Below are 15648 nucleotides of genomic sequence, written 5' to 3'. Positions count from 1 at the left end.
AAGGTAAAAAAAGTTTTAAATTTCAAATAATATTATTGTCTACAAAAAACTCAGTCTACAGATTATTAAAATTAATAAGAAGATTTAGTAAGAATGTGGAATATAAGATCAATTTAGAAATTTAAATAGATTTCTGTACAACATCAACAAAATAAAATTAAAAATATATTTCCAAAAGCAACAAAGTTGTAAAGTACTTAGGAATAAATCTAACAAATGATGTGTAAGATCTTTGTGTAGAATAATCTAAACTTTATCAAAGGATATTAAAGAAGACCTAAATAAATGGAGGCCACACCATGTGTATGAATAGGTATATTTCACACCATAAAATGTCAAATTTCCTCAAACTGAGCAATAGATTTGATGCAATTTCAACTTCTAAAAAAAGTTTTTATGCGACAAGCCAAATTCTAAAATTCTAAAATTTAAATGGTAGAGCAAAGGGTCAAAAGTAGACAATCACTTCTGAAGTGGGTAAGAAGTCTTGTCTCATCAGATAACAAAACTTTTATTATAAGGTGATAGTAATGAAGACAGTGATATATGACAGAGCTGGCGTTGCAGATTAATGGGGAAAGGAAAGACTATTCAATAAATAATGTGGGAGAATTCATTATCCATATAAAAGATTAGATGAGGCCCTAATTCACACCAGAAACAAAAATAAATTCCAAATACAGAAGGGATCCTAGTTTTAAAAGAAAACATACTTTTAGAAGAAAATACATAAGAAAATTCTTATAACCTTAGAGTGGGGAAGGAATTCTTAAGTCACAGAAAGCGCAAATCATTAAGAAAACAAGATATCACCTCACACCAGTCAGAATGGCTATTATCAAAAAGACAACAAAGAACTAGTATTGGTGAGGGTGTGGAGAAAAGGGAACCCTCATGCACTGTTAGTGGGAATGTAAATTGGTGCAGCCACTGTGGAGAACAGTATGGAGTTACTTAAAAAACTTAAAAATAGAACTACCATATGATTCAGTATTTCCACTCTTGGGTATTTATACAAAGAAAACAAAAACACTAATTTGAAAAGATGTATGCACCACAATGTTCATAGCAGCATTATTTACAATAGTCAAGATACGGAAGCAACCTAAATGTCCATTAACAGACAAATGGATAAAGAAGGTGTTTTATATATATATATATGTATACACACAACATTAACATAAGATTTACAGAAAAACACAAATGAAGCTTTTGGCCAACCCTATATATATATACACACATACATATACACACACACACACACACACACACACAATGGAATATTATTCATATACCATAAAAATATTGAAATTTTGTCATTTTTGACAACATGGATGGACCTGGAGGATATTATGCTTAGTGAAATAAGTCGAATAAATCAGAGAAAGACAAACACTGTATGATTTCACCTATATGTAGAATCTAAAAAATAAAACAAATGAACAAATATAACAAAACAGATACAGATGCACAGATACAGAGAACAAACTAGTGATTACCAGAGGGGAGAGTGGTAGGGGCAGGGGAAAAATAGGTGAAGGGGATTAAAAAGTACAAATTACTAGGTGTAAAATAAGTTACAAGGATATAATGTATAGCACAGGGAATATAGTCAATATTTTATAGTAACTTTGTATAGAGTACAGTCTTTAAAAATATCAAACTACTATGTTGTACACCTGAAAATAATATAATGTTGTAAGTCAACTATACTTCAATGAAAAATAAAAGTAAACAAACTGATAAACTGAAAGTAAGAACTCAGACATAATGGAGAGCATGAACAGACAAGTCATATGCTGGAATAAAACATTTGCAACACACATAGCTAACAAAAGATCAGTATCTGGAGTATTTCAAAAACTATCTACAAATAAGGAAAAGATAGTACCCTCTCTCCCCGCCTCTGCTTCCCCAAAGGTTCATAAATCCATGAGCAGGAATTTAACAGAAGAGGAAACGAAAGTGACTAATAAACATGTTGAAAAGATGCTCCCTTTGTCTTAATAAGGGACATGCACATTGAAACCATTTACACTGAGATGCCATTTCATACATTCCAGTTTAGAAAGAATTAAAAAGTCAAACAATGGCAATGTTGTTGAGGAAGCGGAATAATGCTGGTAATAGCATAAATGACACAGAACTTTGGAACAGAATTTGACATAATGAGTAAAGTTAATCATGTCCATATTATAGCCCCACAGTTCCTCTCCTAGGTATATATACCTTACAAACACTCTTGTACAAGCACACTGGAGACATGGGCAAGACGGAGCATTGCTTGAATGAGCAACAAACTGGAAATAACCTACAGAGAGGCCAGAATACCCTTCTAAAGGGAACGTCACATCATGATACTCCCCTACTCTAAACCCTCCAGTGATTTCCCACCAAGATTAGAACAGAATTCTAAACCCCTTCATCCTCTACTTGTCTCTCTGATTTCATCAGGTGCCACCCCTCTGGGGTTCCTCAGGACTCAGCTCATTCCCCTCTTCAGGGCAACTTGCTCCTTCCCAATCATTTCATGCTTGGCTCTTTTTTCATCCTCAAAGTCAGCCTAAATATCACGTCCTTGGAGAGTCCCTGACTTGCCACTCAATCTAAATTAGTTTTTCCCACCTTATTCTCCATCTCTGCCCTGTAATTTTTTCCTATCTACCTATTTTTTCTATCTCACTTATGATTATATTTGCTGTGCCTTCCACATAGCCTGGCATATAATAGTTATTCAACAAATCTTTGTTGAATTGAATGGTTGAATAAAAAGACTGCATAAATTGTATCTGTGCCTATCTGAGTGGTTTGCTGATCTGAGGGTACATATGATTTGCTGTAGTTCATGGGAAGGATAATGGGATGCCACAACAGTCACATAAATTCTTAATGTTAAGGTAAAGGGAAGTGTTTATCTTTTTGTTTTTTTTAAATTGAAGTATAGCTGATTTACAATGTTGTGTCAGTTTCAGGTGTACAGCAAAGTGATTCAGTTATATGTGTATATATACATATGTATATTCTTTTTCAGATTATTTTCCCTTACAGGTTATTACAAGACATTGAGTGTAGTTCCCTGTGCTATATAGTAGGCCCTTGTTGGTTTCTGTCTTTTTTTTTTTTTTCTTTTCTTTTTTTTTTTTCACGGGCTCTAGGTGTGCGGGCTTCCGTAGTTCTGGCTCGCGGGCTCTGGAGTGCAGGCTCAGCAGTTGTGGCGCACGGGCTTCGTTGCTCCGCGGCATGTGAGATCTTCCCGGACCAGGGCTCGAACCTGTGTCCCCTGCATTGGCAGGCAGATTCTTAACCACTGCGCCCCCAGGGAAGTCCTATGCATTTTAATTTGATTTTATTTTTCCTGGTTAGAGCTTGAGTTCCAAGAAGAGTTTGCATTACGGTCAATGTAAGAGGAGGATTAGGCAAACGAAGCAATTAAAGAAGCACTCGAAGTTCAGCAAAATATGGCAATAATGCAAAGTTTTACATTTTCAATCACTGGAATTGTGCGCCTGCTCAAATGACCATAATGCAAGTTATGTAGATTTATTTTAATGATGGATGGAAAAATTAAGCCAACTTAAATAGATATATGTATTAAGCAACATTCTGCATAAACTCACACTCTTGATCTCTAAAACTTCTTTTTAAAAATTATTGAATTTGTTTTCCTCACTTGACAGTCTGATATGCGAATGCTATTAAATGAAGTGTGATTTCGTTATTTTGTATTTAATTTTTAAAGGCTATAATTTTGAGCACTTTTTTGTGTAAATGATTTAAAATGATTAAAAAATAAATCAAATGATTGACTTTCTGGATATAATACGGAAAAGTGAAGTTCAGGTGTGGAGGCTATTCCTCTGCCTTGACTTGATTAATTTACATGGAAGTTACATTAAAGTTTACATCAGACGGAAAGTAAATTTTAGGTGGTAAGCATGCTGTAAGGTACATAGAAGTAGAAATATAATGTTGTAAACATGAAACTGATGTAATGATATAGACCAATGTCACCTCCATTAAAAAAAGTTTACACCAAAGTTGGATGAGGTATATCTATAAAAATTTGAATCATTATGTTGTATATCTGAAACTAATATAATGTTGTAAATCAACTAAACCTCAATTTTAAAAAAGTTGGATAAGGAACTTTTTCTTGTAACTGATTCCACTTGCACTCGATTTCTACATTTTATAAGTTGCTAGAGAATTATTATGAGATAAAATGAAAAAGAGTAGATAAATGAATTTTCATTAAAAATATATAATTATCAGAGTGGTGTTCATGTAGATATTAATACTTACAGCTAAAGAAGATATGTTCTGAACCTAGTCAAAGCTGCTTTAAATCACTGTACAGTAAGTAGTTGGATCAGAGCATAGCCAGTACTATTTTAATATTTAATTTAGAAAGGTCCAAAGAAGAAAATTATTTTAATATTTTAATAATTACCATTTTGATAATAATACAGTAATTTTGACACCAAAGTAAGGTTTTTGGTTTAACCATTTGGCTTCACTTCCTATGACCCTGACAGTGGGTCAGGAATTGAGTAACTGCATAGCTGACCAGTTTTCTAGTACGTACTAAAAAGTACTGAAGAAGGCACTAACAATTATTGTCCCTTAATGGTGGTAAGAGTTCTATTTGCTCAGCAGATCACGTCCTTTGCTATGTACCCCCTTAAAATCCACCAGCCCAGGGGCCTGGGCTGTGCCTTCTCTTTCTCCCTGGCAGAATCCTCCCTCCAGGGATGAGGAAGGGGCTCTCCAAGCAACACCTGTTGGGTGGCTGAGGCCATCAGGGGGGCAGACGGGATGTACCCACCTGAGAAACACTGAGCCGGGGCTGTCAGGGATGCTGTTCCGGGCCTCCGCACCCACCTTGCTTGGGCTGCCTGGAATCTCAGACCGGAACACTGTGTCATTGGATGATGACAGCCTTTTCTTCACCATTGTGGACTTGTCAATCGCCAAGTCAAGAAATAAACTCAAGGGCTCATTTTTCAACCTCCCCAGTAATGTGAAAATCTCTGCGTTTCAGCCTCTCTCAGTTCCTGCATTGCAGGAAGCTACTTCTTCACATGACTCCTAATCTAGCTGAGGCAATTTTTTTTTTTTTTGAAGTCAGTTAATGAGTAACATGTAAGTATGACAAGAGTGGTTTTCATCCTACCCATTTGCTCTGAAGGAGAAATAAACGTGTTTGGCAAACTCAGCTTTCAGTTTACTGATGGGAACACCATATAACTCTGGATTTAGGCAGAAAAGTCTATGGAAAAGGAAAAACTTAAGACAATGAGATGCAGAGCCAGGCAAGATCTAAACATTAAAAGCAGGGGTGCTTTCTTTAACCCCCTGAGCCTGATCAACAGGGCAAGGAATGTGGATGTGCTTTATCCCTTGACCATACAGGAAATAATCAGCCCACATTTGGTAAGACACATAGGAGCCTTAAGGCTGTGCTGCTTGGTCTTTGGGACCAGAAGAGTTCTCGAGTTCTCATGGAAGTGATATGTACAAAGTTCGGGGAGCCTCAACATTCAGGTTGTGTATTTTGCTGGTTATAGGAGGCTGAGCCCTCTACCAAAATGGTGATGACAACAAAGACAAACAAATAAAAAAAACACTAGGAGGCAAGGGCTCAGGCTCCATCCATTGCTTCTGGCTGTCTAACCACAGGTGACCCCAACCCTGCTGAGCATGGTATCAGCCATGCGTCTCTCAGAAGATTAGAATGAAATCATATAGCAGAATATTCTATGTATTATCATTATTGTTATTTATAACCCTACTAAAAGCAGGAAGGAAAATAAATTTCCTATGTGATGATCTTCAGCTTCTTCAATCACTTAATGTTTATTCACAAGAAAAACATCAGTTTTTCACCAGTGTTACTAGTGGCAGGGAAGGATTTGGTCCAATGTAGCTATGTTCTCTCTTCTCTTCCCTTTGTGATTAGTCAGTGACATTGGAGAACGACGGGCTTAAGTGAAGTACACAGATTCTGATAGTGGAAGAGAGCAAAGTTTCCTGGGAAATCAAACCTTTAGCCTTGCTCTTGTTAGCACTTTGCTCTAACCAGCTGATAACCAGCCAGGGGCAGGTTTGTGTTGCTCCGTGTGTAGTACTGACTCTATGCACACTTCTGAAATTAGATAAAGTGTATGTTTCAGCGGGATTTTACTGATGCCTAATAAGGTGACCAGTTTATCCCAGTTTGTCCAGGATATTCTTAATTTTAGCACTGAATGCCCCACATTCTAGGAACCTCTTAGGGTTGGGCCAGTCAAGGCAGGTGGTCACCCTGGTTCCAAGTGTTGTCTTGCTGCAGTTGTGATGGTGCATTGCACCCAGCCTCCCTCCTTATCCTTTTCTGATAGTGCAGTATATGTATTTTTCTTTTTCCCCTTATATTTCCCCTTATGTTCCCCTTTTGTGTTGTAATTTTATGTTGGAAAGATATTAGATAAGCTAAATTATACTAAAGTGTATTAATCAAACCCATTACGACCTAGAGATTATCATACCAAGTGAAGTAAGTCAGACAGAGGAAGACAAATATCATATGATATCACTTATACGTGGGATCTAAAAAAAATGATACAAATGAATTTATTTACAAAACAAAGAGACAGACATAGAAAACAAGCTTATGGTTACCAATGGGAAAAGGTGGGGGAAGGATAAATTTAGAATTTGAGATTAACAGATATATATTACTATATATAAAATAGGTAAGCAACCAGGACCTACTGTATAGCACAGGGAACTATATTCAATATCTTGTAATAACCTATAATGGAAGAGTATATCTATCTATCTATCATGTATCATCTATCTATCTACAAAACTGAATCACTTTGCTGTATGCTCAAAACTAACACAACGGGCTTCCTTGGTGGTGCAGTGGTTAGGAGTCCGCCTGCCAATGCAGGGGACACGGGTTCAAGCCCTGGTCCGGGAAGATCCCACATGCCGCAGAGCAACTGGGCCTGTGTGCCACAGCTACTGAGCCTGCGCTCTAGAGCTCGCGAGCCACAACTACTGAGCCTGCATGCCACAACTATTGAAGCCCACATGCCTAGAGCCCGTGCTCCACAACAAGAGAAGCCACCACAATGAGGAGCCTGTGCACCACAACGAAGAGTAGCCCCCGATCGCCGCAACTAGAGAAAGCCCGTGCACAGCAACAAAGACCCAACACAGCCATAAATAAATAAATAAATAAATAAAATATTTTAAAAAAACCCAAAAAAACCCAAAAAACGAACACAACATTGTAAATCAGCTATACTTCAATCAAAAAAAAAATCAAACCCATCACTATACCTCATATAATAGCAACAAACTATAAGGTAGTTTCTGCTCCTTATAAACAAAAAAGTCTAATCAGTACAGATATTATAACTAATGAAACATGTTACTGTTTCCCAGGCAAGTTTGGATTTTAACTGGGGGCACTGCTTAACTCAGGAAAAAATGTCTCTGAAGGAGGAAATCCCAGGGTCAGCAGCCAGTCTTTGGACATATTTTTCAATAGAGGAGCTTTCTTTTCAATAATATTTTATCAGTAAGGCTCCATGCTAGCTGCAGTGAGTGATACAAAAATATTTTAAGAAATGGGTCCTTGCTCCAATAATGGAGCTAGGAAGAGAAAATATATGGAATTGAAAAGTTAATTAACAATAAAAGAGGGAAGAAGGCAGTAAATCAGGCTAATATTTCTTGAATCTCTGTACTGCCTAACATCTTTTGAGTCTATGTGGCATCTCTGGTAGATAATTTCATAATCACATCTCATTTAATCCTTGCCAAAACCACATTTTTACAGATGATGAAAATATATCTTAAAAAGTTTAAGCAGTTTGGCCATAATTAAGTGGTCATAAGAATGTGGTCCTGCCAGAATTGATTGATTCATTCAAGAAAAGTTTATTAGGCGTTTATATTTAAAAGGAGGCAAGGTCATTTGAGACTGGGATGATTTAGAAAAGCCTAGTGGAAAAGGTGGAGTTTGAGTTGAGCTCTAAAGAATGAGGAGAAGCTGGAAAGGCAGAAAGAGAAGGGAGCAGGGATTGTGAGCAAATGAACAGGCGTGGACCAGGCGTGGATGTGAGAGTGGAGAGTTTGTGCTGGAGCGGTAAGGGAAGAGCTTTGAACATTTAGATGGAGGCTGAATTATGAAGGGCCCTGAATGCCAGTGGGCAGTTCAAGCTTTATCTTGTAGGTACTGGGAATAAAATGAGGAAAGACTAAGTTGATGGCCATGTGCATGATGCTTTAGAAGCACAAGGGGATGAGTGGACTCACTACTGCAATCACCTGGTGATACAGTTGTTTCATTTAGGCAGCAACTACCAGTCTATGGGAGGTAGCTTCGAAGTATTGGAAACAGTATTGACTGAACTCTTATGTAAGATGTTGAGTTCATTCCTTATCATAAGAAATTGTGCCAGAGATGAGATTTGCTGAAACTCTAGAGCATGGGTCACAAACTCAAATGCTTTCAAGAGCCAGAAGGTAAGGACAACCGTGAGGTGGGAGGGAGGCATAGAAGTCAGCAGAAAGTGGTAGAAAAAGAGGAGCACTCATGCCTTCCCTAGAGCTTGTCAGTGTTAAACTACAGATGCTGATGGGAGGGTCTGAAGGCAGGTGTGGCTTTTCCACTGAATTTCACTTCGTGATATGAGATGCCCATGAGCAATCTTAAAAAATTTGCTAGTAGTTACATCTGGACTTTATGTTCAAACAGGAATAAGGTTCTGATGGCACATGGCCACTGAAAGAAAATGTGACTGATTGCTTTATTTAAATGGATGTCAGTTGACTGCTGTGCATCAGTCTACACTTGCAGGCACAGAGCTGCCATTGTTTGACCCCTTTGACTGTTTAGATGTGGTCTCTGCTCAAGGCACCTCTAGCCTTTGCCACAGCTTTCATTTTTATGTGTGAAAATTAAAACAAAGACCAGGTGATCAAAGAGAAATAACTGGAGTAGGACATTTTTGTAAATATAGCTATAAAAGGAGCAGAGACACTGGCAAAAAAATGAATAATCTATGATAACAACCAGAATACAATGAAAATAAAGGTAGCAGAGACCTTTTATAGCCTTCCATGGAAAGGGAGATTAATAAGCAAGACCAAGCAAGACAAAAACTGACAACTAGCAGGCAGTTTTAAGTAAGACCAGCAATGATGGAAACACCTCATTTTTCTGATGCTCTCCAATAAGTCACAGTGCTATGTCTTTATAAGCAGAGACTGTAGAAGAGTCTGACATAGAAAAGAGAACAATCAATGTGGGCTCTCCCACACTGTGAGTTCAGTTAACATCTCTGGACTTTTTTCTCTTCTACTACGTGAAGAGATAGTAGGCTAGATCTGGCCTGCTAACATGTTCTATATGGCCTCTACCATGTTTTGTAAGTAGAAATTTCCTATACATTTCATAGAAAGCATGGTTATCTGGCTTTGCCTGGAAAATCAGACCTGACAAGAGTATGGCAATAATTGGCTGGTACTAAGCTGTAGAGGCCCCTTGTGATGGGGCTGACCTCTGCAGTTTGCCTCAGTCTCCAGCCTTCCTCAGTGCCTCACTCTGCTTGCTTTGTTTCACTTACTCTCATAACCTGCATTTGAGTTTGAAAGCCCCAGCCTAGATGATGTTGAAAGTCTTCTCTAGTTCTAGTTTTCTCTCCTTAAACCCGTCTCATTAAAGTTTTCCTGTAAGATTTTTTTCTTTCTTCAATGAAACAAGTTCCATAGTTCCAAGGATTTCGTCTTGTGCAATGATGGTAACCTTTGGTTATTAGACATGGAATATTTCCTGCCATATCTGTAAGCAAAGGATGTCACAGTCATCAGCGATTGCAGCCACCACCGATGGTGAGCTGGTGAGCCCTGAGGAAACTCAGGATGTGAAAACACTGGATACTGGCCCCAGATAGCTGAGGTGCATATCAAAGGAATGATTTCAGTGTGCCCAGACTCTAGCACCTTCCCATACACAGAAAAGTGCTAAATTCCTTAACTTGGGATATCTGGTTTTCTTTAATTTACCATAATCTTCTGACGTTCAGACTACCTGCCTTTTGTTGCAAAACTTCTATATAACCTAGCTCCTCCCTTTGCCTCCTTGGAACAGTTCTCTCAGGGTTACTTGAGGTGCTGCCTCCCGGGCTTGAGGTCTTAAAAATTGCTGCTGAATAAAACTTAACTCTCAACTTTTAGGTTGCGCGTATTCGTTTTCAGTCGACAGTTATTACATCCAACCATTACGAAGTCCACAAATAAGGAACACATATGCCTACTGGTGTCAGGCTAGATAGGAGGTGGGGATTCATGCCTGTATATTCTCCTCCTCCTAGAGCTGTGGGAATTGGATTTTGAGGCACAAGACCAACCTGAAACTACCAGATAAACAGAGCTTGAAAACCAGCTTTCCAAGGAATGGAATATAAATTTCCATTTATAAATAAACTAGATTTCCTCTACAATTAAGTAACATAAATATTTGTGCTTTAAGATTTATCTGATGGATTATGCTTTGTTCAGGCTAGTATTAATAAAATTAGTTTGTATACTCTACACATATACTGCTGCCATTTGAGCAAAGGAACATATGGCCTGGTGAGGTTACACGGAGATTCAGACTTCATCGTGGAATAGCCATATATGGCAAACCAGTGTTGGGTGTAATGTGAATTTACCCACATTCCTGGAGTGGGCTGTGTAATGTTGTGGTTTAGGGTGTGGGCTTGGGGGTCAGGTTGCCTGGATCGGAAGGGTGGCTCCATTATTTTCTTGCTGCGTTACTTTGGAAAGGTACTTAACCTTTCCAAGCCTCCGTAAAAATGGTAATGAAAATAGTATCATTAAAAGATTATTGTGAGAACTTGATGATAATGTAAGCTTCAAGCATGAAGCCTGTGCATAGTAAGCATTCAGAAAATGCTATTGATGATGAGGAGGGAAGATTATGATTTGAGCTGGTCATATTTTCTCTAAAGCTGAGTGGATTATTATAATATAATTGAAAGATACGATTTCCTTTTTGGAATGTCACATCAGCTGTGTGTCTGCATGTGGCTTGTGGAAGACTTAACCCCAGAGGGAGAGCAAAGGTTAACAATTTGGGCCCATGGAGTGTTGACATTGGTGCTAATGGCCCCACCAAGCAGCCTAGAATATTCCAGTCTAACTAATGGATGAGGTCATATCTAAAGTCCCTTCCTCTTGCTTCAAGCTCCTTTATTCTGTGGTTTCTAAGATTGGAGAGGGCTTAGTTCCTCCCCTAAAGTTGTGAGCCCTTCTCTGAGAGGATGTAGAGAGACTGACTGTGTTGCCCATGATGGAAAACTATTACTGTCTGCAGCAGTTGGTCATTTTAAAGAAAGTTTTGCTCCCGGAAAGATTAGAAAGTTGATTTTGCTGTTCCAGTAAACATGGACATATCAGACTTAAGGCAATCTTTCTTTTCATGCATTTGGTCTCTGTCATATTAGGGAAAGAAATTTGAAAACCCAAGTTCTCTGACTTGGAGCATCTGCCAACTTCCAGAGTGTAAATACTCCCACCATGGTTGATTTTAAGTTACCAATGTGATGCCACTGAACATGGCTTTAGGAAGAGGTGCTGACCACTAGCTCTTGTGAGACAGTACAAGCTGACTCCCTCACTCCGCAGTAAACATTTAAATGTTCCAACTTCAGTGCGTGGTAAATGTATGAATATGGCCCCAGAGTTACTATATTTATTTATTTATTTATGGCTGTGTTGGGTCTTCGTTTCTGTGCGAGGGCTTTCTCTAGTTGTGGCAAGCGGGGGCCACTCTTCATCGCGGTGCGCAGGCCCCTCACTGTCGCGGCCTCTCTTGTTGCGGAGCACAGGCTCCAGACGCGCAGGCTCAGCAATTGTGGCTCACGGGCCCAGCTGCTCCGCGGCATGTGGGATCTTCCCAGACCAGGACTCGAACCCGTGTCCCCTGCATTGGCAGGCAGATTCTCAACCACTGCGCCACCAGGGAAGCCCCGAGTTACCATATTTAAAAAACTGTGCCCTTTGATTTAAATAGCATTATCATCTGACAAATTGCATAGGAGTTATAGTATATTCTGTCTTGTTTGATTTTACACAAATTGGTAATAATTTCCAGAGAAATATTTATGAACAGCATACGATTTTTTAATGCCCCCATAAGGGATTTTTTGGTATTATTTTTAGTGTGGTTAAATAATGTGGTTAATGTGGTTCGTAATGTTGTACCATAAGGTTTTAAAAACATACTTTTTTGGTTTATAAGACAAAATACACAAAATATAAGGAAGAAAATTTAAAAATCATCTGTAATCCTCAGTTCCCAGAGATAATCACAATGAATATTTCATCATCATCAAAATTATGTTTTACTCTAAAGGACTGTCAAATTGTTTGGTAATCCTGGAAATACATCCAACATTTACTAAACAGATTTTTATTACTTTTAAGGGGCCTTTTGCATTCAAAGTGAGGAACAGACACACCTTCTCAGTTCCCTCCCCATAGCTGGAGCACCAGGGGCTAGAGGAGTTGACAGAGGGCCAGAAAAGACATGTTTGGAGAAGTCCATGAAACAGATTTGAGCAAGATTTGTTTGGGAGTAAACATAACACTGGCCAAAATGTTTCTGAGATTAGCCTAGAAACTAGATGGTAGATAATGAGATTCTGAAAGAAATAGGGACCTAAAGATATTTCATGTTATAGATGTATCGTTTGTGTTCAGAAGGGTCAGATGACCCACCCAAGGTCACGTGAATAATTAGTGGCGGAGCTGGGGCTGCCCTCCTGGCTCTCTCTTCACTCCTGGCCTGGTAATCTGGCTCCTGCTCACACCGTGCGGCTCTGTAGAATTCCTCCTCCTGTCACTCACGGGAGAATGAAAACATACAAGGGAGTCTCAGCAACAGCCCATCTGTGTCTACTATTGTCTTTATACAGGACAAGAGAGGAGCAGGATCGCATAATCTACAGCCTTTCATTTCCACTGCTATAGTGTGAAGTAACAATTTTTCTTTTACTCTTAGGTATTAACTTTCTTAGGCTTTGCCATTAATCATAATATTTAAAAATGTCCCCAATTCTCTGAATTTTAGGGATTTTCTCCCCATATTTTGCTATTGGATTCCAGGGCTAGTACATATTTTATTTAAAAACACAGACTGTCTGTGTTTGAATTCTTACGATGCAACTTTATAGCTTCAGTTTTCTAATCTGTAAAATGGGAATAATAATAGTATTTGCTTAATAGGTTTGTTGGGAAAGTAAATTAGTTAATACTTGCAAAGACTTTGAATATTGTCTGGCACATGATAAGCACTCAGTAAGTTGCTATAATTATTACCAACATTTATAATTATTTTTACCAACATTTATAATAAAATCATAGGGCCTTATACAAAGTAACTAATTATCTGTTTTTGAAGGTTTTAAAAACAGCCTCAGATATCATGTACAGAATGTAAAGTCCACCTGTCTACAGTGTATAATTTAGTGGTTTTTAGTTTATTTACTGAGTTACACAACCACCACCATCATCTAATTTTAGAACATTTTCCACACTCCGAAAAGAAACCTTGTACTCATTAGTAGTTACTCTCCATCCCCCCACCGCCTCCTTTCTCTGCCCTTGGCAACAGCTAATCTACTAATGTAATTGCTCTATATGAGACATTTCATATCTCAGCTATAGAGAGAGAAAGTACCTATTCTGGGTATTTTATATAAATGGGATCATACTGTATGTGATCTTTTGTGTCTGGCTTCTTTTTTTTTTTATTTTTTATTTTTTAAATTTTATTTATTTACTTTTGGCTGTGTTGGGTCTTCGCTGCTGCATACAGGCTTTCTCTAGTTGCGGCGAGCGAGGGCTACTCTTCATTGCAGTGCGCGGGCTTCTCATTGCGGTGGCTTCTCATTGCGGAGCATGTGCGGGCTCTAGGCGCACGGGCTTCAGTAGTTGCTGCATGCGGGCTCAGTAGTTGTGGCGCACGGGCTTAGTTGCTCTGCGGCATGTGGGATCTTCCCGGACCAGGGCTTGAACCCGTGTCCCGTGCATTGGCAGGTGGATTCTCAACCACTGCGCCACCAGGGAAGGCCCTGTGGCTGGCTTCTTTCACTTAGCATGTTGACAGGTTTTGTCCACATTGTAGCGTGTGTCAGTAATTCATTCCATTTTATGACCAAACGGTATTTCATTGTATGGATATACCACATTGTATTTATCCATTCTTCAGGTGGAGGATATTTGGGTTGTTTCCACTTTTTGGCTTTATGAATAATGCTGCTATGGAAACTTGTGTACAAGTTTCGTGTGGCCATATATTTTCAATTATCTTGGTTGTACACCCAGGAGTAAAATTGCTATGTTTGACTGTTTGAATAACTACTAAACTGTTTTCCAAAGTGTCTGCACCATTTTAACATTCCAACCAGCAATGGATGGGGGTTCCAATACCTCCATATGCCTGACAACACTTACTATTTTTTTTTTTTTTGATTATAACCATTCTAGTGGATTTGAAATGGTATCTCATTATCCTTTTGATTTGCATGTTCCTAATGACAAATGATGTTGAGCATTTTTTCTGTGCATTTATATCTCTTATTTGGAGAAGAATCTATTTAATCCTTTGCCCATTTTCAAGTTGGGTTGTCTTTTTTATTATTGAGTTGTATCCTTCATATATTCCGGATATGAGTTCCTTTTCCAATACATGATTTGCAATACTTTCTCCCATTCTGTAGTTGTCTCTTCACTTTCTTGATGGTGTCCTTTGAAGCACAAAAGTTTTTAATTTTGATAACATCCAATTTATCAATCTTCTTTTATCATTTGTGCTTTTGGTGTTATGCTTAAGAAATAATTGCCTAACCCGAGGTCTTCTAAGAGTTTCTTCTAAGAGTTTTAGCATTTACATTAGTGTAAGGTCTTTGATCCACTTTGAGTTAATTCTTTTTTTTTTAAGTTAATTAATTAATTAGTCTGCGTTGGGTCTTAGTTGTGGCATGCGGGATCTTTGTTGTGGTATGTGGGCTCTTCATTGTGGCACGTGGGCTTCACTCTAGTTGTGGCATGCGGGCTCCAGAGCACACGGGCTCTATAGTTGCGGCGCGCGGGCTTAGTTGCCCTGCGGCATGTGGGATCTTCATTCCCCGACCAGGGATCAAACCTGCATCCCATGCATTGGAAGGCAGATTCTTAACCACTGGACCACCAGGGAAGTCCTTGAGTTAATTCTTGAGTGTATTATGAGGTAGTGGTCCAACTTCATTCTTTTGCATGTTGTCCTAGCACTTGACTCTTTTGCCAGTTTTCCTGACACTATTGTTGAAAATGAATTGACCATAAATGTTAGGGTTTATTTCTGGCTAACTATTTAACAATATTATTAGAAACTTATTCACAATTGGTTAATTTGATCACCACTGTTTCTTTTGAAGACATGTGTTTTTATATTTTTCATGTAGTCTACATAAGTCCAGGGCCAGGATATTTGGTATTTTCCCTTTATCCTTCTTGGTAATCCTGAAATCCTGTTTTTTAGGTGGTTGTTTATTTCACCTGTTTGTAACAGTGGTATAACAAAGAATATTAATAATGATGATT

At 38.5% G+C, this 15648-nt stretch overlaps 1 protein-coding gene across 3 annotated transcripts in view; it reads right to left on the bottom strand.

Annotated features, from left to right (window-relative positions):
* The window catches only part of GRAMD2B (GRAM domain containing 2B), a 135151-nt gene extending 130070 nt beyond the window's left edge, over positions 1-5081 (bottom strand). For all 3 annotated transcript variants that reach the window (XM_061188103.1, XM_061188101.1, XM_061188104.1), the window contains exon 1: positions 4826-5081. In XM_061188103.1, coding sequence (XP_061044086.1) covers positions 4826-4953 — 128 coding nt within the window. In that variant the 5' untranslated portion in view covers positions 4954-5081. The remainder of the gene's footprint in view (positions 1-4825) is intronic.
* Between the last annotated feature and the right edge of the window lie 10567 nt (positions 5082-15648).

This window comes from Eubalaena glacialis, chromosome 4, assembly GCF_028564815.1.
Source record: "Eubalaena glacialis isolate mEubGla1 chromosome 4, mEubGla1.1.hap2.+ XY, whole genome shotgun sequence".
NCBI lineage: Eukaryota > Metazoa > Chordata > Mammalia > Artiodactyla > Balaenidae > Eubalaena > Eubalaena glacialis.
This window is presented reverse-complemented; position numbering and strand designations above follow the sequence as displayed.